Source organism: Neolamprologus multifasciatus, chromosome 1 (assembly GCF_963576455.1).
Source record: "Neolamprologus multifasciatus chromosome 1, fNeoMul1.2, whole genome shotgun sequence".
Lineage (NCBI taxonomy): Eukaryota > Metazoa > Chordata > Actinopteri > Cichliformes > Cichlidae > Neolamprologus > Neolamprologus multifasciatus.
Window position 1 is genome coordinate 23,467,356 of NC_140439.1, and position 27,633 is coordinate 23,494,988.

At 38.1% G+C, this 27,633-nt stretch overlaps 1 protein-coding gene across 8 annotated transcripts; it reads right to left on the bottom strand.

The window, feature by feature from the left end:
* Positions 1-289: 289 nt before the first annotated feature.
* ppfibp2a (PPFIA binding protein 2a) lies at positions 290-20,855 on the bottom strand. Of its 8 annotated transcripts, XM_085159295.1 has the most exons (24): positions 20,724-20,855; positions 19,524-19,771; positions 16,110-16,196; positions 14,962-15,075; positions 13,204-13,335; positions 11,317-11,613; positions 10,926-11,018; positions 9,624-9,735; positions 9,398-9,430; positions 7,956-8,017; positions 7,244-7,322; positions 6,968-7,092; positions 6,774-6,841; positions 6,631-6,691; positions 6,250-6,388; positions 5,206-5,329; positions 3,678-3,806; positions 3,251-3,401; positions 2,943-3,054; positions 2,364-2,452; positions 2,060-2,182; positions 1,480-1,605; positions 1,162-1,350; positions 290-1,073 (listed from the first exon to the last, which is right to left on the bottom strand). In XM_085159295.1, the coding sequence occupies exons 1-24, from the start codon at positions 20,785-20,787 to the stop codon at positions 852-854; spliced, it is 2,979 nt and encodes a 992-aa protein (XP_085015421.1). In that variant the 5' UTR covers positions 20,788-20,855; the 3' UTR covers positions 290-851. The 8 variants fall into 8 exon arrangements, with proteins under 8 accessions (XP_085015421.1, XP_085015373.1, XP_085015380.1 ...); XM_085159247.1 differs by lacking the exons at positions 19,524-19,771; positions 20,724-20,855 and adding an exon at positions 18,336-19,390; XM_085159254.1 differs by lacking the exons at positions 9,398-9,430; positions 19,524-19,771; positions 20,724-20,855 and adding an exon at positions 18,336-19,390.
* Positions 20,856-27,633: the final 6,778 nt, after the last annotated feature.

Consider the following 27,633-nt stretch of genomic DNA (forward strand, 5'->3'; position numbering starts at 1 on the left):
TACATGCTTTAGAGGATGCTTTAGAAAAAAATATTTTAACTGTGTGAAAACTATAAAACTACTCCAATATAGAGAAAGAACATTAGTTCTTTGATGAATTTATTAAATCGTCAACAAAATCAAAACATGCACTATTGCACCATTATCAGCTCCATTAAAACAAATATTCAGACTTTCTCATGATATCAATTCTTTGTTTCTTATTACTGGGCAGTCTTTAGTCTCTTTAAGTCTTTAAGTATCAGATGGCATCACAAATTATTGGAAACTAGTGTTATGGATTTTTAAATTTTTTTTTTAAATATAATACAAGTTTTAATTACTGCAAATGAGGACAAAATTGGGGTTCTAGGTTCCCATAAACCAACAAGCCTTATTTGAAGCTGCAAAAAAATGTTTAATCAGATTTATACAGAAGCCTTAAAGGTAACTTTAAACGTTTTGAAGGTAGCTGATCCGTTATTACACTGTACAAAAATCCACATGTGCAACAAGAAAAGGTCATCATTATTCTTACTAAGTCTAAAGAAGTCTACATACAAAATAGTTGATAAAATGCTTAAAAGCAAAATTGTAAGCCTTGGAATTCCACTGTATAAGGAATGCAGAGTAGCTTTATTAAAACAATTCAAACACTGTCATTAATCATCACCTTCTTAAGATGAATATTATCTAATTAGATAAACATTAACAACAATTAACAATTGCTAAATACTGCATCACAGCCCTTTCAGCAAATCACAACGCAGATGCATCATGGGTAAATGTCTGCATTAGAATTTCTGCTGGATTTATGAACTCACTTAGATATATGTGGGGTGGACAGCATGGCGTTCCATGCTCTATTTTAATTATTGTTTGGGGCCATTAGTTTGAGCTTTGATCCCCACTTGTTCCTCCCTCTCAGCCTGTCTGTCCAACCTGGGGCTGAGGCCTCTTTGTGCTGAAGATGGCAGGCGAGAAACTCCGTTTACTGTTAGTGCTCCACTGTCTATCGGGCAGATATAGTCCGCAGATTCATCAGGCTTCCTCTTTCTGAGGTGACTGAATTGAGTGAAGCCCAGCTTCTTCGGCTAAAAACACACAAAAAGGCCAATGTATTAACAAATAATGTTGATTATAGGCTGCATAGTATTTCACTGATTTAAATAGTGATCTTACCTTTACTTTTGCGGTTGTAGTGAGGGGCACGTGGCCCGTAGCATTGCCATATTCTCGTTTCTCCTGCATGGCCTGAAGCCCAACCAGAGCAGAAAATGCAGTTGCGAGATGACGACGGAGCAAAGTCTTTTGCGGAGGAATATTTAAAAGCAGGGCCAAAGTCTCTGAGCTGAAGCGAGGCTCCAGAATCTATGTTTGCCAAAGATAAAGGCAACATAATGAACTCTCTGCTCCCATCTAGTATAAGCACATACAACTGGTACGATCGCAAAGAAACAAATCACACTTGTAGACAAGCTCAAAATTTACATGACTTACAATCAGTCCACCGTGAACACCGCTGCCCCGTAGATTAGGAGCATACTCAGCTAGGTCAACTGCTCTCAGCCACTCCATCACACAATGGTTAGACCACTGCACTACTTCTGAAGGAGGAGGATGTTTCTAAAAGCAAAATTAAAAAAAAAAAAAAACAAAAAAAAAACACCTTCTATTATACATGTACGTGTGTAAAACGTATTCTAAGCACATTAAAGAAATACATAAACAAATAGTCTTGAAGGCTTTTGAAAGCAGATATAAAATTAGATGCTTTATCTTGACAAATATTTGACAACTATTTGTCGCCATCTTGTGGGAATTGGATGCGATTACATCATCCAGAGCATCACCTCCTAAATGTCTATAGAAGCTTGTTATATCTGAGCTTCAGCTGTTAAGGTTTCAACTGTTTTTTTGCAAAGAATACTGGATAACATGAAAAAGTAGAGTAATTGTTACATAAACTCAGGTGACAAAGGAAAGTGAAAAGAAAAACAAAAAAACAAAACAACATAATGTGTTGATTCTACAGCGCTCGGGAACTCTATTTGAGGGACACAGCTTTCAAAAGTCCTACCTCCTCCACTGGCCTACGTCGAAGACAGTTTGGGTTGAATTTATTGGCATGAAGCACATGAATTGCGCACTTAATACTAAGATGGTGGAGTTGGCTGGTAACCTTGAGAGTCAAGAGATCATTCTGTCCAAACAGGAAAACAAAAAACAAAAAAGAAATATCAGCATGAGCACAGTAGAAAATCTGTCAATTCATTATAATGCACTTTTTAGGGTTTTAAGTTATATTTTAAAGCCAGATGAATGCATTTGCAGGCCACAAATTACAGAAAATCTAAAGCAGTATGTGTAAGATTAATCCTTACCACTGTGAGATATTGTATCATCCGACCATCTATTCGAGCTTCATGGAACTGGTCTTTATACTGTGGCAATCCAATATCATCCAGCCAGCCTGAATTGGTGTGTAAAATTCAAAAAAGAATCAGTCAACGTCATTCATTCACTTTAATGTTTCTTTACATGTTTAAAGCATGTCCACTGGAGCTGCTTAGTTAGAAGACATTTAAGAGTTTAGAGCACAGGTGTCGAACTCCAGGCCTCCTGCAGGTTTTAGATGTGTCCTTGATCCAACACAGCTGATTTAAATGGCTAAGTTACCTCCTCAATATGTCTTGAAGTTCTCCAGAGGCCTGGTAGTGAACTGATCACTTGATTCTGGTGTGTTGACCTAGGGTGATATCTAAAACCTGCAGGACACCGGCCCTCGAGGCCTGGAGTTCGACACCCCTGGTTTAGAGGGAAGGTTAAAATTGCATTTACAGTTACAGTTGTTTTTGTTTTCTTTGGTTTAATATTCTTGTTGGTATGGTATTTGTAGATCTGATTTACATGTGAACACATAAGCCTGAGAATTTAAAATAATTCCACACAAAAAGGCTTACGGGTGACCCAGATGTGGTCCAGCTCTGAGGACTTCTCTATAACTTTAGTGGTGAATGCCCGCAGAGCGAGCTGCAACTTCTTCCTGTGCAGTGGATTCTTCATACCCATCTCCTGAGGTTACAAAGAACAGTTTGTCTTATCACACAAATACTGAGGTATTTTCATTTTCTCTACACGTGCAATTCTGATGAAGTCTAATATTTAGACATAAAAATGAATTTTAATTTAAGATATGGAGTGTAACTGATTTCAAAATTTGAGATTTTTTTTTTTATGTAAATAGCTTGTAAGGGGTTTATATTCTGACCTTCTCAAAATCCTGAGGTGTGGCAGACAGAAGTGTTTGTCCATTTTCAACCCACTGTCTGGAGAGACTAATGTACTGGCCCAATCCATAGTCCTCTAGCCAGCCACACACCTGCTCCTTGGTCCACTGGCTGAATGGAATATTCATATCACTGATAGGAAAGAAGTTTTAATAATGAACGTTAAAAATTGTTATTTTATTAGGAGAAGTTTTTTCAAATTGCCATATTTTCAAGTATTTATGGAAATTTTATTAAACAACGAATTAGCCAATAGTCGTGTTTCATTGTAGCCATTTGGGAAATGGTGATGAAGAGGATGTGGCATGAAAACCACAGCAGAATATTTTAAAACAGCAAATTACAAGGGTCAATTCAGAGATACATAACCCTTAAAATACTGTATTACAAGATCAGATAGCGTTTTACCGTGCTGAGTCAAATGATTCAGGGGTTCGTGTCAGTCTGGGACCAGCAGTCGCACGCAGTCCCCCTCTTCTAAATTGCCCAGAATCTGGATCTGTAGCGGGAAGGCCTCCAGACTGTGTTCTTCTAAGTCTGTGTGGAGAAGAGAAAATTATGTGATTAGAAAAACTGCCAGGTATTAATTCTCAAAGTAATGTTTCTAAAATATACAGTTATGTTGAAAAGAAAGCTTTCAAGGTACTCTATGCAGTCCTATGAAAGAGTAAGTACAGCTCAACTGCTTCCATAGAAACTAAGAGGGCCAGTAACAGCCAGATGCTGTTTATCAAATGGACTGGACTAGCTGATCATCAACAAGTGTGAGCACCTCTGTAAAAGGGAAAAGTTTAGGTAGTTTGCTGGTCTACAGCAGTCAAGTGCATTGATCACAAAATCTTTCCAGGAGTAGATGACCCAGCAATGACAGTCAGACAATGCAATGTTACAGTCCTCCGTTCATAATATTCATATCAAAATTGTTAGAAGCAACTGTCTCCTTTCTAAAAAGAACATGGAAACCAGCTTAGGTTTGCAAAGTTTCATCTGAACAAACCAAAAGAGCTGTGTTCTTTGGACAGACCCGAACAAAGTGGAGATATTTGGTCAATGTTAAAGCCAAATACAGCATATCAGCACAAACAGCTCATAAAAACTGTCAAGCACGGTAGTGGAGGGATAATTATTTTACCTTTGTAACCACAAGACCTGAGGAACTTGCATTTATTGAACTCCTCTGTACTGTAGGTATTCTACAGACAAATGTAATGTCATCTGTCTGAGACCTAAAGCTAAACCAAAAGTGAGTCATGCAACAGGACAATGACCCAACCACAGCAGCAAATTTCCAACAAAATGGCTGGAAAAAGAACAATAAATCACGTTGCTGCAGTGGCCCAGCCAAAGTGCAGACCTTAACCTGACTAAAATACTGTGGTAAGACCTTTAGAGAGCTGTGCCCACAAGACTCAATGAACTAAAGCAACATTGTAAAGAAGAATGTGCCAAAATTCCTCAACAACAATGTGAAGTTATTGTTTCTTGTTTCAAATAATATACCAAATCACAGGGTGCACTTAGTTTCACAGGACTGCGAGAGTTTGATCAATCTTTTTTATGTGACTGGAAACAGTTATCATGTATTTTTTTAATCCAAAAAAGAAAACAGAATAGCAAAAACAGAATATATTGTAAATTTAATTTATCAATTCAGTAACATCTTTTTCTAGTAACAGCTAAAAAAGTCTAAGTCTAAAAGTAAAGAAATAAGGCAGAGTGCATACAAGTATTTTTTATAAATATATGTACATTTAAGACATACATCCTATAAACCATTGGGTACATGCCATGTTCACATAATTTAATGTGTTAATATATCAATCAATCAATCAAACTTTATTTGCATTTCTTAGTTGTTGTTTTCTTTTTCCGGCTATCTGGCAGTCATTTAGGTTAATGCACTATTTGATGTATTTATGTATGCTCCCAAACTCACTTTCCCCAGAGTCTCTTGAAGCTCCTGTTATTCTTCATGTATTCTGGAGAGCCCACAGCTCGCTGGCCAGAATGAACAGGGGACGTGTCACTTGAGGTGCTGTCATCACCTTTCTCTGGCTTTCCTTTGGGAGGATACAAAAACCACAGTAAATGTTATGTAAATTACAAAGTCAAAATATGATCCAAAGTGTCTTCTACATGGCCAGTTAAACCATAAAAAAATTAAAGATGCATTTGAAAATTTGAGTTTATTCCGATAATATAAGCAGACAAAGCTCCACTGTAGTCCTGCCAAATAAATCACATTTGATTGATTGCCTCTATGGATGATTAAGCTGTTTCCTGTAATTTTGGCACGATCAGCGTTGAACTCTTGATGATGATGGTGGTGACTGAGTAAAAACCCATAAAAAGCTTTTTGTTTTTTTCCTACATTTTCATAGCAAAGAGGACATTAAGAGCAAAGTGGTGCATGCAGGGTGGCCGGCTGCTACACAGTGCTCTATTCAGTAGAGAGACTGAGAATACAGGCCATTGAGTTCAGCAAATAATTCATCAGTTAATGCCCCATGAAAAAGAAAGGGATTAGAGGCAAAATTTTACATGGTCTGATCTTTATGGTAGAGGTAGAGGCTACAGACAGTCATCTCACTCCAGCAGACTGCAGCAAAGAGAAATCAGGGTGGGGCTCAAGTTAAAATTGGTCAGTCGTGCTGTGGACGGGTGGAGCTGGGATGAATGTGGTCAATCAGAGCAAGAGAGAGGGCGTGCTCAGTGTGAAAGTCTATACCATGATCCATCTGCTCTGTCAGGAGGCTCTGCAATTAGCTATGATCAAAAGTAGCCTGGTCGACATAAAGTGGTTTCCTCCAAATATGAATACCGCCTTTACTCATGGGAATTACAAGGCTATCGCCTTTTCCATAGAAATGGAGAACGGATTCTGCAGTACACCAAGGTTCATTACAGAACACCAGCCATTATATAATAAATAACCATAAGCAGCAGTCAGGAAAACTTGATTTAATATGCTGGGATTTACTTTGGCTTGAGTCTCCGTCTTCACTCCCAGCTGGAGACCTTTGACTCTGTATTTCACTGCTGCTGTCTCCGATCCCATTTTGTTCTGACAGAGAGGAATTCACAGGCAGCGTGTGACTTCTCATTTCACTTGGGCCAGTCTGGATGAACAGAGTAGATACAAACAGAAAAGACAGTGACTTTTCTAAATGATAAAAGAAATATGTAAATATAGAGTAAATATAAATATAAATACATCTGTAAATAAATAATTAATTGTGATTCTCTTATGCGTTCATCAGAAACAGTATAGCAGATCTTAAACTATAAAAGAACTAAGCAGGGAAGCATTGTGAGGTAAAACATTGTTCATATGAATTGTATCACATTTTAAGAAATATACCTTTTGCGCAGTTCCATTTGTTATGTCATTCATGCTGCTTGATAAAGTCTGTACTTCTGATCTGTGAAGACAATCACTATTAATAAATTCCGTCCTCCTAAGAAATATTGGAATGACCCTTTAATGAAAAGCTGCTGCACTACCTGGAATCGCTGTCTTTCTGGACTGATGAAATCGATGTCTGCTGGGATGCAGAACTGTTTGTCGAAGCCTGCGGTTAATAAACATTTTAATATACAATTAAAATAATTAGGCTGTGCTTATATTGAAATATTTAAGGAACTAATCGATCAGCTCTTTTGAGACCAGCAGATTAATTGATTTTTTTTGCACCCACTTCAGACTTCACATCCTCCGATTTTGCACTCGAGGTGTCACCATTCTTCATCAGACCCTGCTCTTCTTCTTCACTGCTGCTTGACAGGCTCCTGCCATTCGACAATGTGCGGACAGCAGATGGTGCTACAGTAGCAAAGAGAAGGATTTTGTATTCCACTCAAGCAGTAGAATCCATTTCTCTTTAAAACAATAACGCATGATGGGCTTCATCACACTGACACGTCATAATATAAGCACTGCAAGGGAATGATAAAGCACTGAGTAAGCTGATTACCTTGCCTTGCGTTACTAGAGACCTCTCTGAACTGTCTGCACTGGTTCAGGAGCAGAGTGAGCTCTTCAATACGCCGGTCCTGCAGAAAACAAGGTAACAAGTGTCCAAAGTCCATAAAACACAATTAAGATGTTTATTTAAGGTTAGGAAACACCCATGTGGACTACCTGCTTCATTCAGTTACTGACCGATATACTGCACAAATGTTTTTCCTCCACCATGTGGCCTTTAGATCAAAGTAATGGATAGAGATTGTGGTAACCAGCTGCATGGAGTGTGTGTTTTTTGAAGTGGTGCCCATGCCCGGTTTTGCTATGGTTCTCTTAATGTAGCTCACTCCAAAATTAGGCTTGGCAGAATGAGGCCTGCTTAAGTGTGGCTTTTCCTGAAATGGCCTGCCTTAGGGTGTGGGTACGTGTGTGTCTTCGCTGGTGTGCCACATGTAAGTCAATGTCTGTGGGTCTTTAAAGTCGAAAATACACTTGGAGGGAGAATACAAAAGCCCCTCTGTGCTATAAATGGTTGAAGGGGTGTTGCCTCTTCAAATGACACAGCCCAAAAACTGTTACACTATAAGCTTCGAAGAAGCAGTGATGTTAGCATATCCATATACAGGCCAGTAGGACTGTAAACTGATGACAATACAGATGGTAGCTTTTACTCTATAATCACAGCTGGGAAAGGACAGGTTTACAGGTCACCAGTAACGTACCTTTTCATCATTGGCAGCTGCCAGTGATTTCATACCACTCCTGAGCCTCTGCAGTTCTTGATCTATAAGGAGAAACCCCAACGCTGATTATAAATCTGTATAGGCTTCTGCTCGTGTCATATAAATTTTGATATGAATAGATCTTTTTAGTAGCATATAGTTATTTAGAAAACGAGGAAAGGCGCAAACACATAAATCAATGATTTATTCATCACGAGAGTTCTCCCAACCATTTATTTTTAAATTCATCGAAGACTTTTTTAGCCATCAATCATACTTTGAGTCTGTGACCACCTATTGTGAGAATATGATTAATACTGAGTTTTAGTGACATTCAGACTATCATTCATGTTTTTATTTCCTCTTGGATCTTTTTACTGTATTGGTCTTTTAACAGGTTTCAGTCAGAAAGCATTAAATAGACTTCAGATAGTGCAAAATGCAGCAGCCACACCTCTTGCAAGCACCCAGAAAACTGAACATATTGCATAAGTCTTAATGACTCCACACTACTGCCCAGTATTGATTTTTAAGATTTTACTTATTAGCTTTAAAGCCCTTCATGGCCTGACCCCAGAATCTATACTCAAATTGCTCTTCCCATGCCGACCGGTGCACAGCCTCAGATCCTCAGGCAGAACCTGTTTCCACCACACGCTCAAAGACAAAAAGCTATCAAGCGTGTCTTCTTTTAAATCACTTCTAAAGACTCATTTATAGCGTAAGGCTTTTTCATAAATTTTATCCCTTTCGGGTCCCGTTCAAGCAAGGCATCAAGTGTAAAATCTCTGCCAAATTAAAAACTGCAGAGCCCCCCATTGTGTCACCCACTTGTAAATAATAGAGAAATATAGCTTCTTGTTAGTATATAGTTTATATTTTTTTGATAATCAGTGGTTAGCTGCAACTTATTCTTTCAACTTCTGTTTTTTTATGTTGCATTTGAAGTTATTTTTTTTACACTGGAATCACACTATTTCCTATTCTTATTTTTGATGTTGCACATTAAGAAGTAAATTGTTATTGATATAATTATTGTTGCTGTTGTTGTTATTATTAGTCACAGACACATCTGGGCACGCAAACACGGGCACTTTTGCTGCAGCGTTTGCAATCATATGGACAAGACTATGACCATGATTGTACCAAGCAAGTAGCCCAGAGAAGCAGTTATCTATGACAGACAAAAATATATTATATATATACAAAAATATTATTTCTTCAGGAATCGATAAAGACAACAAAGAAGTGAAAGGGAGGAGAGATGCATCAAGTATTGAGGAAACAAGCTGGTGATTGTCAAAACCGCCCCTCAGAGCAGAAGGAAATGAAAGATAATGAAACAGAGAAGCATGTCTGAAGAAGGGAAATAAATGAGAGATCAAAAGTAGACATGGCCAGTGGGTTTAGAACAATTTTCATTATGTACTGCTCAGGCTTACATTTGGTGTTTAGTCTCTTCCTGTACAACTCCTCTGAGAGAGAGAGAGACAGAAACTCATAAGACAGTTTACTTAGGGCTGAGACTGGCTTTTTCCATAGTTGTTACTTTAACTGAAAGTGCAAACAAGAGTCATTAACTGTGTCACCTATCAAGTTGGGTAACTTTGAGTGAGACGCTGTTGTTGGCAGGTCGGCTGAAGGCTTGAGGCTGGCAGCTTTGCTTACCTCTCTCTGTGCTCTCTGTGGTTAAAGAGGGTCTGGCCAGCAGCTGAGAGTGCAAGCTCTCAATCTCAGCATTCTTACTGTGCAGGAGCTGCTGAAGGCTGCTGATCTCTGCCTGTGGGTAACACACAGCGAGAAATAAATGCCAGTAGATGACGTGTACTGTATGTGCTCTTTAAAGATTAACACCTAAAAACATTTCCACATTCATAAAAATAAGATGTATGTATGCATTTCAAGTTTAAGTGTCAGCACATGTCCTCGAGTGAAGCCCAAAACCTTTTTCCACCATTGCTTATATATGAAAACCCACAAGAAGGCACGTAAATATCACTTCTCTGATGTTTAGAGTACCAAATGTTAGGTCATTGCTATCTGGAGTTTATAGGTTGTTTTGAAGCAAGTTACAGAAGGAACACACAGATGGCAATGAAATTGACTCAAGCTGATCTGTTTGCCTGTGTTTTCTATCAGCATGCGTGTGAAAGCAAATGAGCAGTGGAAAATAAACTTCATATCTCAAATACTGATCAGGACATTTGGCCCTGATGCTAGTAACCAAAGATTCCACCTGAGAACTGCAAGGAAAAATGTTTCTATAAAATGTAGCATTTATTCATTATGCTATTCGGCAGGTTGCAATATGTTTTTGAATAAGAGAGTATATTAAATTATAATAATTATTGTCAGCCTCCCTTGAGAAATAAATACCCTAAAGTCAGTCAAGGTGTAACTATACAGCTTGCCAATTACCATTTACAGCAGCTTGTCTGTTGTGAACAAATAGATCTATAAGGGAATTAGCAGACGTGCCCTTTGAAACCAGATTTGCAAGGAGACCAAACAAGTTGACACCATAACAAGGCATATTTAGCATTTAGACGTGTATAGTTATTGTACCACAAACATAGCAAAAAAACACAGGGAGAGATGTAAAAATAATGGGAGTGGTAGAGATTTTATCATAATAGAGGACAAATGGTGAGAGCAAGTAAAAATGGGAAAAGTCTAAAAAGTTAATATCATTAAATCACTCCAAATTACAACAATAATGATTAAAGAGCTATTATTATGTATATTTCTATCATGCTTTAACTTAGAAAGTAAAATAGCTTGTAGTTCCCAAATAAACATAGGTGTCTGAGAATGGGAGAACATGTGCAAAAAGGAATGACTCACTTAACTGGCAGGAACATCAGATTGGACAGCTTTTAGGAAAGCTGAGTGGACAGTTAGTGGTGGAATTTGGGCAGTGATGGTGTAGTGCAACGTCCACACAGCACATAAACCTGAACTTTCTTTTACCTTTGTTGCTTTGAGTTTCTTCTCGTACTGTAACTTCTGATCCTCCAGGTGTTCGACTTTGTCCTTGAGAATCCTGAGTTCCTTAAGCAAGCCCTGTAACAGAATGTGTGAGAAAATGAAAAAAAAAACTTTTAAAAAAGGATTTGTTTATTTATTTATTTTTGTTTGTTTGTTTGTTTTTTCACACAAGACACAGCACACTAAATGCAGCTCTTAACCGTGTCAGGCACTTATTAGTTTTGCTGGTTTTTCTATAGCGACATAAATGCTGTTGAGGATGTTTGGTGAGCGGTTGTTTCATTTGCATCTAAACCTAAGGATCCCACACACCGGAGTAAGACAAAGCATGCTGTACGCAACAACAGAAGTCATGCAAGTAAGCTATGCCTACACTTTCTCCTCCACAGTAGTACTTTTGCTCTGCATCTGAACTGCCCTCTTCCTGGGTAGTTGTGTTTCCATTGGCCCCGTTTGGAGCATCCTCCAGTTTGTTCATTATCCCCGAGGTTTTGTCACAAGGCACCCACAGGTTTGAATCCTGGCTTTCAGAAGACTCAGCGGGGCACTCCACAGGAAGTCTGCTGTCATTTGGGATCTCCAGGGCCTTTTTCTCCTGGATCTTGCTATTGATTTCCTTCTGAAACTGATATATTTGCTCCTGCAGCTCACTAATGAAATTCACTACAGTCTGCCAGATGCAGTGGGAGAGAAAAAGATTGAGAGAAATGTTTAGAAAGAAAAGATGAAACATTGTGGGGCAGGTATCTGTCTGTCTGAGTGTGAATATATATTAGTAGAAATTAACCTTTTCAGCATTTTTTGATGTATTGCAGGTAGATATGTAGTCTTCAATAAATACATGTTTAAACCTTTGAAAAACATACGTCATTGGTTGGTTTCCCAGTGTCAGTCTCTTTTCAAACGGGCATTGCTAAGCAGTTGTGTATGAACATGGGCAGCTATTTATGTTGATCATAACTATATCGCCATTTTCAAAAACAAAATTGTTATTTGCAATGATACATTTCAGTAAGGGTGAATAATTCAGAGGTGATGCCTGTCAGTGTTCCTTCAGAAAGCAGCCAAGCAGCCAAGTTATGCTGGGACTGTGGACAGAGGAAGTCTCATTTGAGGTCCAGTACAGCGGATATGACAGATGATCCAGAGTGCCTTGATGGCTAAATTTAACTGTGAGCTAGCTGGCTCTACAGCAAGGAGGCATGTGTGGAAGCATGAATATGTGTGGGCATCTTTGTGTAGTAGAGGCAGCACGTGGGAGACCATTAAAGTACATTTTTTTCTACTCTATTTATTCTAAGCAGCTGGGAAAGTTGGATTTAGAAAAGCAAGTGAGAATTAAAAACGTAACTGTAAATTAGTTAAAAACTGCAATCTGCTAAAACACATAGAGCTTTACTGTGGGGGTTTTTTTCCTGCTTAGAAATAACAACCTTTACAAAATTTAAAAGTCTTCAAATGATCTTTTTTCCAATATGGGGAGAATGACCTACTCAACCAGTAGACACCACTAAGAATAAAATGGGCCGAAGCCTACACACACTCATATTTGGCCTGTCATCCACCATGCCTGAAGTCTTCTAACCTGAGGACACAAAGAGTCTTTGACCAGGAGTGTTTTGACAGTAACTACATACATTACAGTATCCTGTCTAGTAACAGTCCTGCTTTCCCTGCTTTCTCTTTCTAAAGTCGACACTGAATGCTCAGAGGTCTATTGGTAACCTAACACAGTAGCCTTAAGCAAATACAGGATTCAATTGAGACTGACAAAAAAACATTAAACTCCTTGGATACTTTTTTTCCTGTAGACCTTTCCCAGGAACAACAGAGCTGGGGTTTGGTTAAATGTTTCCTTTCATCTGTCCAGAATGTGTTTACGGTCTTCCATAAAATCAGCAGCAGACTTCAAGGCTAGATCCATCAGAACACAAAGCAGATTTTTGTGTTTACCTCGTCATACCAGAAAGACTTCAAATTTCCAAGGACTGAAGTAAAGTAGAAGCTGATGAAGATTTTAGATAATCTAATTTCTCCTGTCCCCACCATTTACAAGGTGAAATGATTGATAGCCTACCAATTAAATTGAACAAGTGAATCAACTTTTGGTAGTGCTTAATATGGCTGCTTTTTGCTTTTGGGTATATATTATCCAAGAGAAAATGACAAAGTGTTGACTTAAAAAAGTACATTTAATTGGAGTGTAAATATCTGGTGATATCTGGTGAATTTTCCTGTTTAATTTAGTGAGAAGCCATACCTCTGCTTTGTGCTGCCTTTCACCCCCATGGCCCTGTTTTCCTTCCATGTCTGCCAGCTTTAGTTTCAGGTAGGACACCTCCCCCATAAGACTCAGCTTCTGGTTCTCCAGTGACGCCCTATGCAGGAGTTCCTGTCATCAACAACATTCAGCAAGAGCATGAAGCAACACAAACAGACATACACAAATACATTATCCCCTTAATACTTACTGAACGAAGCCAACATTAAGCATGAGACACAGTGAACTACCAGCTCTGTAATGACAGTCCCTTCTGGTTTTAGAAGCTGTTTGAGAGGCTAAATATACACAACCCATGACCACTATTTATAATGCCCATTTCACAGCTCACTCAAAACACACAGCACTGGTGGAGAGAGTGTGTGTGAGAGAGAGGTGGCTAAAGCATGCCAAACATCCTTGAACAACATCAAAATAACTTAATATCTTCAACAGGTGCTTTTGTCCTGTAAACAGCTGCCTATCAAACCCAGTGCTAAGAGAGGCTGCCACTAAATGGTTCTGCGAAAGTCTGTGCTCAATGGCTGACAGGCTTGAGAGTCAAGCCAGACTATGCGGGCAGATGTATAACTAATTTGGTTGATGTCAAGCAGGTGCTAAATCACTTAAAGCCTAGAAATAATCATCGGAGGCAGGCAAACTGTACGTATGGATACATCCATTTAAAAGGCTGACTTTGGAAAGTATCTGAAATTCTTCCAGAGTGCACATGGAAAATATTAGAGCTTTGTCACCAGAAAGAGATTTGCGGCTCAGGTCCAAAGCCTCATAATGACCATGTCTCCAAGAAACCATTCCCGGCTGCCCTTTGATACTCTGCACACTCGGGCAGCATGACACAGACAAGTAGACATTGCAAATCAAATTCACAGCTAATCAGGTAGCTAAGAAACACTTCTGGCACTCTTGAAATTTGTCAGAACTGACTGAAACAGTAGAATGGAGCTTGCACTGCATTAAAAGAATAAAACATACTACCTTGTTCATTTTCCAGTGACTGCATGAAGTAAAGGAAACCAAAGTGTATTTCTTTCATGGATGCTGTGGTTTCAGTAAATTTTCATACGTCTATTCCATTCAGCGTTCTCTGCACTGTTTAACAAAGTCCTTGAAAGTATACACACTTGTACACTTGTAACTCTTAAAGGAGCACCACCTCATTTTCTTTTTTCTCCAGCCCATCTCTCCACCTTTTTCAGCTGTTCCTCCTTCCTCATTTGTTCCTTTCTTCGTCCCTTCCACCCTCCCTCTGTTGTTTTCTCTCTCTCTCTCTCTCTCTCTCCCTTTGTTTCTTTCTCTTTTAATGCCTGTTTGCAAGCAGTTCTGGTGGTTATAGATTAGGGGTGTGGCTACTCATGCTATAATCACCTGCCCAGCCAGACTAGTCTGGCCCTGCATGAACCAGACAGACATTCTGAGACGCTGTCCTGGAATGAGTCTGAGCGTCCTAAATATTTTGGTTGCTGGGGTAATGTGCAGCCAGATGCACTGGAATCTGAGCAAGGAATTTCTTTCCATGATGCTGAACTCATCCTAAATAACATTCTGAAGTTTATGAGAAAAATTAATGAAACGATAGAGGGACAGTCTGAGGCCCTGTCCCAGTTAATTATATAGTGGTAACAGTATTGAAATAATAACTTTTCATACCTTATTTTGTTCCAGCAATAAAAGTCAAGTATTTAGTACAGAGAAGGATTTGACAACAATGAGCATGATTTAAGGCCAGTTGAATACCTGCTGTAACATTTCCTCTGTGGAGTTGAGTTTGTGCCGATGCTCCATCAAAGAACTCTCTAAATCGCTGATCTTCACCCCCTGCGCTTCCACCTGGTCTGTCAGCACACTCACCTATGTGTTTTTGTGAAGGTGGATGGAAACATATTAGACATGAGGATGTGTTTTCTAAGCAAAGGCTGGAGAATAAAATGGTTTTAACATCGCTTAGATGCGAACTTTATCACACAAATACAGCCTGGGCCTAGCATTCTTCAGGATTCATATTTTCTCTTTTACTACAAAGTTTCTCACAGTGCACTATTTATTAATATCAGCTTTTCTCAGTTAATGACTGCTGCTCATTTTTGTTGACATTTCCACATCTGTGCCAGATCAAACTGTGTAAACATTTCCTTTTCAAAGAAATTAAGGTTTTTTTGTGCCGGGGTAGGTGCTTACCACACTTCAGTGACTCCAGCAATTTCAGCAGAAACCAGGTTAAATTTAAATCTGCAGAGAAACTATTAAGGCCACATAATAGCTAATCATATGCCAAAAAGCTGGCCCAACCAGCCAACTAGAACGGATTTTCCAAAGAAATGTTTCATGCGTGGGCTGAAGAAACAAACAGGGCATCTGACTTCTCGCACACACACACAGCTACAGCACACAAAGGTGCTAGCCTCAACCTGTCTAAAACACACTTGCCGAGCAGTCTTGAGTGCTAAACACACCTACACATACACTGACAAACAGATCACACAGAACAAGACATTCAAGTGTTGTAACGGCACCAAACCCACTTTGAAACTGTTACTTCACCCACAAGTTGAACAAAAACACAATTACGCAACATTTCCAACACAATACTGAGACCTACCTTTGTCCTTTCACCTTCCTTCTCTCACCTCTCTTCTCTAACACTGCTATCTGATACGAGCGCTGATTAGATTAACTTCCTACTGAATGTGCGGTATCATGTGCCCATTTTCTTTTCTTTTTTTATGCAGAATCATACAGTGTGGAAGTGATTCAACTTTATTGTTACATATGTTGCCAGTGCAACAACCTTTTCATAGGTCATATACATTTTATAAACAGAACCCAATGGAGATGTGTTCAAGATGCATGAAACAAGTAAAAAGCATCCAGAGAAATGCCTGTACCTGTAGAATTAGTGATTCTTTGTCTCCTTCCAGACGGGACAAACGCTCCTGGTAAGACTCACTGTTAGCGTTTGAATGGAGGTTTACCTTCAGAATACAGGGCAGCAGTTAGGCTCACTAGTTACACTGCTAACTGAGAGTAGCAGCACAGTGGGTCAAATCTGTCTTCCAGCACACAACTCACACACACACACACACACACACACACACACACACACACACACACACACACACTTTGTATTGTGTCTAATGTGTGTGCAAAGACTGTAATAGGTTTAAAAGTTCTTATCTAGCATTAACATTTGTGTAGAACATTTTTTTACCGGCTGATTACTGGGGGGAAGTGTTGGCTGATGTCTGAGTTTTGTTTAGTCAGGGATAATTCAGAACCTTTAGTGTACAAGGGCAGTAAAGAGCAAAATAACATGTTGCTTACAGTCTTCTTGGTTCCTGGCCTGATTAATTGTGTTAAGTTAAAACAATACAACCCCGACATTCAGGTCATTCTCCTAACATATGTGTTGGGACAGGAACAAATTGTTAGGGTGCCTGGATCGTCAACCCAGTGTTTTGTGTTTTTGGTTCTTTGATTTTGTTTATTTCATTATATTCTAGCTTTGTCTTATGGGTTATAGGATTATTCTTAGTTTAGGTTCTCTGTGTGGGTTTTGTTAGAGTTTTAGTGTTCTGATTTTCTCTCTGTGATCCATAGTCGCTGTCTCCCCTTCTGCTGTATCCCCATGTAAAGTCTGCATCTCTGTGTTATGTTTCCTGTTTTACTTTGAAAGTCTGTGTCTCATGTTATTGTATCTGGTTTTGCTTCCTTGGTCTCCTTAGCCCTGATTTGCCCCAGCTGTGTTTCTCTCCTGTTTCCCATTCTCTGATTGCTCCCTCTGTGTATTTAAGCCTTGTGTTTCTCTGTGTCAGTGTTGTGATGTACCCGCATTTCATGCTGTTTGTTCTAGCCATCTGTCTGCCAGTTCAGGTTATTGTTATTTTTAGTTTAGTATTTGTATTCTTAGTTTTGGCAGTTCTCTGTTTACCATCTAACAATAAATCTGAGTTTGAGTTAACTTTCTTCCTCCGAGTGTCTGCACATTGGATCCTCCTTGCCATCACTACTGCCTGCACACAGCCTCAACATGACACAAATAATGCTATGATAATGATATGAATTGTCTCCATGTTGTTTAGAGCTATACACAGCATTGAAACTTATCTCCAGGTGTTAAAAGTCCATATATGTTCTTTAAAAAATAGCATTACTGAAGCTATCTGAAGCTTCAAATCAGGATTATAGTTGATACATTCAGAAAAAAGACTTTTTGAGACTATCTTGGGAGTAACTGGAAGAATAATCATTTCTTTTAACAGTGTTCAAAAGTGAGCAGTCATTTCTAGTTTTTGAATCTTTGTGTTTTCATAGATTTGATACAAATGTTATGTTATGTTATGTTGTTTTTTATGCAAAAACAAGCTGAAAGTAACATTGCATTTTCACACAGTATTATGAACGTTAGTAATATCTATACAAACATTTTTAGATCACCAATTTTCCCCTTGCAGATTCTTAAAAAATACCAAACATATGATTGGCTTGTAGGATTGGCATGAAACAGATTCCTATAAGAATTCAGTAAGAATTCACCAAATGGGGGCAGTGATAAGTAATAACTTTAATGGAAGCAAGATGGTATGTGCTATCCAAAGACTCTATAGGTTAAAGAGTCAGGAAATGATCTCACCCTGTTTGTCCATTTATTATTCTCAAATAGTTTAGCATATGACGCAGAAGTAAGCTCACTAGTCAACCTCAGTTTGCTTCACTGTTAATGATTCTGTAAAAGTGTTTTTTAGCTTCTTAAAAACACTTTTTGCAACCAACTTTTTTTAAATGGAACATTGAAAAATTGGAAGATTTTCTAACAGTCGCACTTAAACTAAATGGAAAACATTTTTCTAATCACATACCAGATAAAGACATTTGGTATTTTTAATGCTTCATAGTCATAGCCCCCTTTTCTGCTCCACAAGGGACCTGTGTGTTTAAGACGGCATGTGTTCTGCACAAAAGCTAAACACATCTTCCCTCAAATTATCTACCATGGCAACGGCAATTATACTGTAAAAGCAACAACACTGCAAGAAAATAAACAAACAAGACCCTGCAATTTTGGTTCAGTATGAAAGTAAGAAGAGTGGACATGCAAGTGGAAAACATCTTACCTTTCTGAGCCAGGCAAAATGTTTGTAGAAATCAATATCATACTCCATTCTGCAGGCCCATTACACTGCAGGTCTGACTTTTAATGTTAAAAACTGAAAGAATTCAGCCCCTGGTAGAAACCAGAACACAAAATCCATAGCGTTTTAAAAGAATGGCTCTTTACTGTGCTGCACTCTCTATCTCCTACTTTTATAGAGCCTCCACATTGCAGTTGCAGAGTGTGCAGAGAGGATCTAGGTCCGTGTGGTTTGGAGTCTGGGCTGCCTGAGACTTTTAGAGCTGAGCTGAATAAGTCAAACTATGCCAGTTGGCTGTACTCCCTTTCTTTCTTCTTTTCCCTTTTTGTACTTCTTTTTAACTGCCCCTCTTTCTTTCTCCTGTTTCTCTAACACATGTACTCAAACTGCTACAGTGTTTACCACAACTCAGCATTTCTTCTGCATCTCATGTATGATCATTCATCTTTTTCTGCCCTGACTTACTTTCTCTGGACTTCTCTCTGCTTGTCTCCAGTATTCTCTTGCACTGTCTTAAGTACCTTCCAGCCTAGCTAATTTTGTGGGGCTTCCTAAAGGGAAACAGGGGAGAGGAAACTTTTTGCCACACATGCTTGTCAGATGTGGTGGAGAGAAAGAAGTCAGTACAGGCAAAGCAGAAGGGGAGGGGGCACTATAGGACACTGAAGGGGAAAAAGAGCATAAAGTTTACAATATCGAACTTGAGCAGAAGCATAGTAAAAGAGGGCAAAAACTGTTGAAGGACAACACAGACAACTACTGCAGAAAAGGAAATGAAGGAGATAAGGGAGAATTAAAAAAGAAAACAACAACCAAAAAACAGTGAGCAGCTGCTTGTGCTTTAACCAGTAGCTCTGGATCTCATTAACAGTGCTGTTTGCAAAAGATCCTGCTTCCAGCTCACTACTTCTTCACAGACAGGAAAAAGCCCTCCAGGTACTGATGGCCAGGATCAAAGACAGCCAAATCATGCAGCTAATAAAATCCATGTTCTTTGTAGCGCTAGTCCATGCCAAAATATTAGTATATTTATCAATTCAGTTCTCTTGTTGTACTAGAATTAGACATTAGCTTGTAAATATTTCATACTAAGGTATGGATTTGCATGCTAGGTGAGGTGTTATATAACTCTGTTATAGATGGGTGACAAACCTGGGAATCAGTACTCACCCCACCTCTTCCCAACCATTTTAATATAATATCTGCAGTATCATCAGATACTTGTTTCCTGAGAGCATCTTGTCCTTCCTCATTCCCCTGCCCCTCCAGCACTGCCCTGAGGGCCTCAGTCAGCTGAAGAGCCTTGAGGGCAGGATCCAAAGGTGGGGGAAGGGTCAACTGTTGACTGCATTCTGGAGACTGATAATCTTTGACATGTAACTGCATACGAGCACTGAACAGGCCTTCCCCCATTTTCCCTAGGAACACATGAAATCAATACTGTAACATTCACACAGCTTAATTATTTAACCATCCTACTAACTTCTTACAACTTCTTGGGTATTTGTCTTCGTATACAACTGATTAAATCAAAGTTTCTAGGAAGCGCAAGTAAGAATAGTTCCAGAAATGACCTCTTGAGGGCACTAATATGCTCTCATGCAGCTTGCTGAATGTAAATAGCATCATACTTTGGCTGTGGCTTCTTAAGTCCACAAATTAGAGGTTCAGCATGTAGTAGCAGTTAGTGTAATCACCATGTCTAAACTGCAGAAAGTTGCTTTCCACATATAATATCTGAAGTTAAATTAAAGGGCAATAATACATCAGGACATATGGCGGACATGGCCAGATGTATACTTTGTAAATATTGGTTTCTGCTGACAGAGTGTGATTATTAGTTATTGCTCGTGAAATGGTTTTTCGCTGAAGCATGATAATGATCGAGCCGTCACCTCTATTAATAGAGCCTTGTTTTTTGACCCTTTGCAACAGCACCACTATGGCTGTGACAAAGAGCAGCGACTCAAATGTATCACCTCTGTTAGAAAGCACAGTTGGGAAGAAGCCAAAATGTAAGTCGTGGTGTTTGAATTTAGTATGCTGTGAGATTTTCAAACCGATGAGAAATATTAAAATTGCAAAAGTACTATAAGAATGAGAAAGAATTAGGAAGACAATTGCAAAAAGAGGCAAAGCTGTTATCTCATAAAAACAGCCTGTTTTCACGTTCTCTAGACTTGTCTCTCATGCTCTACAAATGCTTTAAAACTCTTTTATCTTTATCTTTAACTTGTTTTTCTACTTACTATGCAGAGATGTGAAGAGCTCACACTCAAATCATGTGAATATATCTGGTTTTATGCAAGCCTGCAATTACAAACTGGGCAGTCTTTTGGATTTCAGATAACATGAGTAGGGACCTCTTACCAGCAATAATGTCATCCATTTGCTCCAGGGCAGCCTCCAACATATGGCTGGCATTCAATGCCATGGCAACACGCCGTCTTATAAAGAAGCAGGAGATCCTCACTCACTGGTATGACTGGAATGACTGAGAGTGAGAGATGATCAGCAGTATGGCAGAATGCTGCAGACTACTCCTCTTCCTTGTTGCACTTAGATCTTTTTACAGCAAACGGCTGAGTGACTTCCAAGTAAATAACCTCCTGAATGTGGCTTTTGGGTTTAAACTTTCCTCTCATTTTGTGACCAGAGGCTTACCCATTGTCAGTTCTGTTATCCACAAAAAGACAGAGGTCATATTTAGAATAGTTCGTTGCTCTGTTTTCAGTGTTTGTTTGTGTATATTTTTGCTCTACAAAAGATATCTGTGAATTATTTCAATCGTGCCATAAAAAGTATAAAATCACCAATATTTTAATAAGTTCAAATTCAAACAGTTTTTTGGTTTTTGTTTTTGTTTTTGTTTAGCTACAGCTGAGCACATCAGCAATTTGGATCATAGTGACTAGTTTTGATTGACATTAATAACAGACGATATGATTCACAATTACACACATGGCCCAATGAAGCCAGTGAATCTGGAAAAAGCAGCAGCTGAGTGAGCAATTGCACCATTTGGAGTTTCAGTTTTGGTTATATTTCATTTAACTATTTGATGTCTGAGAGTTTTGACAGTCCCATGGGATATCTGACATGTAATATTAGGATTTATTGCCGCTCTCATCTAGCAAACCAGCATCAACAGCACAAGCCTGTTAAAAATATGTGCTCATAACCACATATATTATGATGAAGTGACAGGTTTTACTGGAGTAATGACCATCCCACACCCAAAGAAAACATGACTTTGTGCAGGAATGCTATTGCACGCATGTGACCCGATTTTATATTTTAAAATAATGTTCCTTTGTTTCAGTTTTACTAAACTCTATAAATAACAATGTTAAAGTTAAGTGCGCTAAGTTATTTATGAGCCTCTTACAGCTGAATTACACTGATTACATATATTGCAGCGTTTATTTTATTATATTTTATTTGATATTGCCACAAATCATGTTGTTCTTCCTTAGCTATTTTTTGTCTATGGTCGGTAACTACATCATTACCACCATAATTATATCTGATATAATCTAGCTTATTCAGATACTACGATTTACTTGTTACCTGCCTTTCATATTTTATTTCTGTTTTTAAACTGTGCAATGTTATATACAAAATGGCCAACAGGGTGCGTCACTAGGTAAGGAAAATATCTTTATATGGAGACATTCAGCACTTAAAAATAAAAACAAAACGCTGAAATAACAAATCAAATTGAATTGGTTGAATTGACGAGTTGTTGCACTGAATGTAACACAAATCCAGATCTAAGTCTCCCAGTCTGGGTTCAGGAGACAGACACTTTCTATACTTTTGAGAATATTTTCAAAGCTTACCCTGTGATGAAGCTTATTGTGATGTCTGGATTAGTTGACCCTGTTATGCTGCTATAGGCTATAATGCACTAAGCATTTGTTTGCCACTCTTGTCTTTTCACTCTTGGTGCTTTTATATACCATAATTGCATGTCTTTGACTTTTGTGTCAGTCCTGCAGTCTGTAGTCTGTTGTCCATGATCTGTGTATGCTCGCTTCTTTTTCCACTCTCTCTCCAACAAAGCAGATGGCTACCCCTCCTTGAGCCTGGTTCGACTGGAATTCTTCTTTCCCACCATTTTTGCTCATGGGATCATTGGATCACTGGAGTTCTTTCTTAAATATTGTTGGAGGTTTACTTTAAAATATAAAACAGATAGCTATTGTTGTGAACTGGTGCTGTATAAATGAAATTAAACTCATTGCAAGTATTCTGAAATTTGTGTATTTTATCATTTGCAATACAAAAATGCCAAATTCAGCTCACAGACAAATCTCTATTACAACCTAATTAATCTATTCATCTATCTTGTGAAAACACATGTCCTACACTTTTATTCACAGTGTAGGACTACATAGTTTCTAAGTTCCCAGACCTCAGGTAGATATTAGATGCTTGGAGATTTGAAAAACTTGCCTTAGGTTGCAAAACCTAACAAACCATGTTAATGCCTCTGGTCAAAAACACCATCCAAGTCCACAAAGAAATACAGAACTAAGGAACAAATTGAAATTTAAGTTTCTATTTTGTTTTTTCACACAGATCTTAATGATTTCTACAATCACACTGTTACTTCTTATGAATCTGTTATGAAGGCAAATACCTAAAAGTAATTTGTTTCATGATTTCGAATGGGCATCAAGACCTTGCCAAATAATAGAAAGCTTTGTTTTGGAGGACAAAGTCATCACTTGCTGAGCTTTGAAGTATTATCATGTAATTTCACAGCAAATTAAGTGAAAACTTCTCATTTCTAAACCTTCTAGTTTTCTGCATCTTAAATTTTTTTGTAGGGTATGCAAACAGAATGTAAAGCTATAGCTAAGGTATGAAATGTTGTCCACTTTCTACAAATGATAGATCATTTTGTATTTTCTGTGTAGATTTAAAAACAATTAATTTCAGATTTCATTGATAATAAACGATTATTGGTTTCTATGTGCCTTAACAGGTCAGTTGTATAAGAAACCCTGGAATATACAGATTGTTTATTCCCAGCTTTGGTAACAAGAACACTGGAATGGGTTTTCAATAATTGCTTCACAGAAATTTGACTTGAGTCCAAACTTTATGCTTAATTTGCCAGTTATTAGACAATAACAAAGAGATGCAGAGGAGCTGCAGCATTGAATTTGTGCTGTTGACTCACTTAACCAAGTGAAAAACACCAGTTAGGTTTCAGTTTCTCTTTCACAGTGCAGAGAATTGATTGCCTTAAAGATCAACTACAAAGCCGTAGTCAGCTTGTGGGGTCTTAACCCAGGATATGAGCACAATTATTGCACTGAGGAAGATGGGAAATTCACAGAATAAAAGCTTGTACTAGAGCTTTGTTTATACGTATCTATCCCAGTCTTAAAACATAAACAGAACACAAAACTGAAAATGTTTCCTGAGGGCGAGATCATGACATTTTCTCTCAGTAATCCAAACTTCTATCTTTCAGGTTTATTGTTTTTGTTTTTTTATCATCTCTCTGTTCAGTTGTTCCATATTTCTCCCTTTATGTTAATTACTTACCAGCAATGCAGTTGTGATCAAAGAGGATTAAGGAGCAGAAACTATGATAACTTACTAGATGTAGGTTGCATATATGGATAACCTGCACTGAACCTGCAATGAAAAAATATTTGCAATATCTATTTTTTTCCCATAAATGTTCTTTTTCTTTGCTATTGCTGTGACTGTGCTATTTTATAATGTTTTACCCCACTTTTGTTATCAATCCCAATATTTCTGCAGTATTTTGTCTGTCCTGTCTCTTTCTTATTTTTCTCAGTGATTTAAAAATACAAATGATGTACATGTGATTTAAAATTAAAATGAAGTTTTAATCCTACAATCAATCCTGGACTCCAAGCATCCAGAATCAGGACAGACTGAGAAACCTACTGCTCCAAATCAGCTGTGGTGTGACTCTGAGGAAGAGGTTTCCACCCCTGGTGACAAATCTGTGCAAATCCAGCCGTGTGTAAGAAAGAGGGGAGGAGAGATGAGTCAGGAAGCACCAGATAAGAAATGTCAAGGAGAACAGCTGGAGAATAGATGGACTGTTCTGTCTTCTTAAGGGACTGGTAGGTTTAAAAGTTTCAAATAAGTAGTTATCTATCGATAATCCAATTTCTAGTTATTTTTAAAGTAATGTCATGAAACTGATATTGTATCCGTTTCAAGTGGTAGAATAAGCACTCGGGTACTATTTAAAAGCTTCAAGTATAAAGGGCACTGAAAAGTTGTACATTTAAACTGGTGGAAAAGTCTGTAAATGTCATTAACAACATGCACTTGAAAAAAAGTTGTCAAAAAAGTTATCATTCTGATCTTGTTAGTTGTTAAGTTTTTCTTGTCTTCCTATATTCACCATGCTTAGTCTGTGTTTCTGTGATGTCTCCTGCATTTAGTTAGTTTTGTCTTTCTGTTTACTTTGGCCTACCAAGCTCATGTATCGTAGCCTCTGTCTCAGTGCTAGTTTCCTGTCTTATTTTGATAGTCTCTTGTTCTGTGTGTGTTGTGTGTGCCTAATTGTTTATCTTGTGTATTACCTGCTTAGATTACTTTTGAACCCTGCTTTTTTCAGTCAACTGAATTTGCGGCCTCATATAATATAGGTTTGTTCAAGTCTATTAAATCCTGTCCTGGAGTCTGAATTTTGGGTCCAGATTTCCCACTACTATGACAATACACTTATTTCTTAAAATGTGACAAAAGGCTGGTAATTTAAAGTTTTGTAAATTATATAATTTGACTTCGAATCTCTTTTTCCTATTGTATGTTATTTCCTATGTATAAAAAAATCATAACTTTTTCATATATTTTAAAGTAAAATTTCTAAAAGAAACTGCAACAATTAGAAACTAAAAAATGTGTAATAACTTTGTTGCCTTTTATAAAACATGGGTTTTTATTTATGCCTTATCTTTGCCCCAAAGCTTTAGATCCCTTACCCATACTGTCAGTGATGTGAAACATCCGCTTGCCTCCATATTACCATATGCACATGCACAGCACTGTCCCTGGGCGAGCCCTCAGGTCTTCAGCCCAATTACTCCTGGCTCAGCCTAGATCTAGACTTAAATCTAGGGGTGACCGTGCTTTTGCCCTGGTTGCACCGAATCTGTGGAACAACCTTCCTATCGCTATCCGTGCGTCAGACTCTGTTTTATCTTTTAAATCCCGTTTAAAAACTCATTTATTCAACATAGCTTTTCCATCTAGTTAGTGTCCCTATTTTATATTTGGTTCAATTTCTTATTTATGTACTTTATCTTTTAGCTATATCTGTTCTTAGTAACTTTGTTCTTATATTCCCTTTTATTGCTGTATAATTAGTGCCCTTAACCTGATGATATACAGTATGTGGTACTTTGTTAATAGTCTTTTATTTATTGTCTTAATTTTCCTGTTTTTATTGTAAAGCACTTTGGTGTACCACTGGTCTTTTAAATGTGCTATACAAATAAAGTTGTATTGTATTGTATTGTATTGTTATTCAACTATGTTCACAAAACAAGTTCAAATGATCTTTTATTCCACAAGCCATCAAATTTCTGAACGTGAGTGACACATACGTTGCCAAATTGGTGAAAATCCTCCCTAAGATCCAAGGAGAGTGAAAGTCTCTGCACATTGTGTGCCTGTCTTTTTATGTTGATGTGCTTGTTTTTATGTGGTTGTATGAATGTCAGGTGACTTCTCTTGCAAGCCAAATTCCCTACTGGGGACAAATAAATGTATCTGTCTTTCTATCCTCACAAATACAGTGTATCCATATTCTGAATGCATTTCTATCTTCACCTTGAGATCTTATGGTAACAAAGGTTTTTATTAAAGGGTTAATGTGTTTCCTTTGTCCTCAAACAAAATACACAGTTTATATGTTTGAATTTACTTTTGTTCTTGGAAATTCACATAAAATCAGGAGTTTCTCAAGATTTTGATGACTGAGTACCAGTTTAGGGAGCCAGAATACGATTCAGGGTCACACAAGAAAAGTGCACACACTCAAGGCTTCCATTTAGCTCTTAATAAATTATGTTCAGAAAGTGTCTGTATGTGTTGTCATTTTTGTGTTTAGAGTGTTTTAATCACTTGAGAGATCAGCTGTTACTTTTCTGTGGCTGTATTTTTTTAGTGTTAAAAATTTTTAGTCAGTTGTGATTGCTTCATTCTGTATCACCGATTCTCTACCATAGCATGACATGAACTGTGGATGAATGAGCTGCACAGTACTACATTCTTTCCCTTTCATGCTCAGAGACTGCATAAAATGTTATCAAAGGCTGCCACTGGACACAAGCGGTACTGAGCTAAGCTGCCTAGCTATAGAATAAAGATGGGAAAAAAGGCTGTGATTGTATGTAACAATCTTTTGAATATTTGTGGATTAGAATATGAAGGCTTTGAAGAGTCGAACCGCAGTGATTTAAATGTATATATTTTAAGTGACTTAAGCAAACTGTACAAATGTTTTAATTATATAAAAATAAAAAAATAAATATGAAGCTAGATAGAAAATGAGTTTAGCGACCCTAAAAATCAAGACAACATCAGATATGGGATTTTTCAACTGAATCGCTTTTTCTTCTGCTACAACATACTTTTAAATGCATGAACCAACTGGGAGGATGACACTGTGTAGTTACCAGTGTTGGGACTAACGCGTTATTAAGTAACGCGTTACAGTAACTACGTTATTATTGTGGTAACGAGCACGGTAACTAGTTATTATGCCAAAATCAGGAACGCGTTAGTCGTTACTGGGATTTAGATAGGGTCGTTACTCGTTACTTCGTGTGGTGGCTATCGCAGAGCTTCCACCGATTCAGTAACATTAGCAAGTGGTTGAGGCAGCAGGTGGATGAGAGAAAGGGGAGGCAGGAGGAGGAGCAGAGACCCGAGGCAGCCGCTGGTCCGAGTGTCAGGTGAACTGAACTTCAGGTAAGAAGTTATGACCTGCAGTCTATCTGAGTCAGATATAAACCAAGTTTAGGTGGAGTTTATTTTCGTTGTGCTGACTTTTTACTGTCAGTTACAATAACTCGTACTGCGACTCGACTTTTTCATACTGCGTACTAGCTAGCATGACAGAGTTTCTATACAGCTGGGTGGGTGCTATGAAGATGTTGAACTTTATTTTGTTCATAAGGTTAATTATTAGAGTTTCCAACCGTCCCGTAAAAAACAGAATCGTCTCGTATTCAGAGAAAATATTGCGCATTTCGTATTGAGGTGAAAAGAC

Excerpts from the sequence above, each read along its gene's own strand:
- ppfibp2a (XM_085159295.1), bottom strand. The coding sequence starts at position 20,787 with ATGGCATTGAATGCCAGCCATATGTTGGAGGCTGCCCTGGAGCAAATG. Across the intron at positions 6,692-6,773 it reads CAGAAAGACAGCGATTCCAG|ATCAGAAGTACAGACTTTAT; the intron begins GTAGTGCAGCAG and ends TTGTCTTCACAG. Across the intron at positions 3,807-5,205 it reads TTCAAGAGACTCTGGGGAAA|ACTTAGAAGAACACAGTCTG; the intron begins GTGAGTTTGGGA and ends TTCTCCACACAG.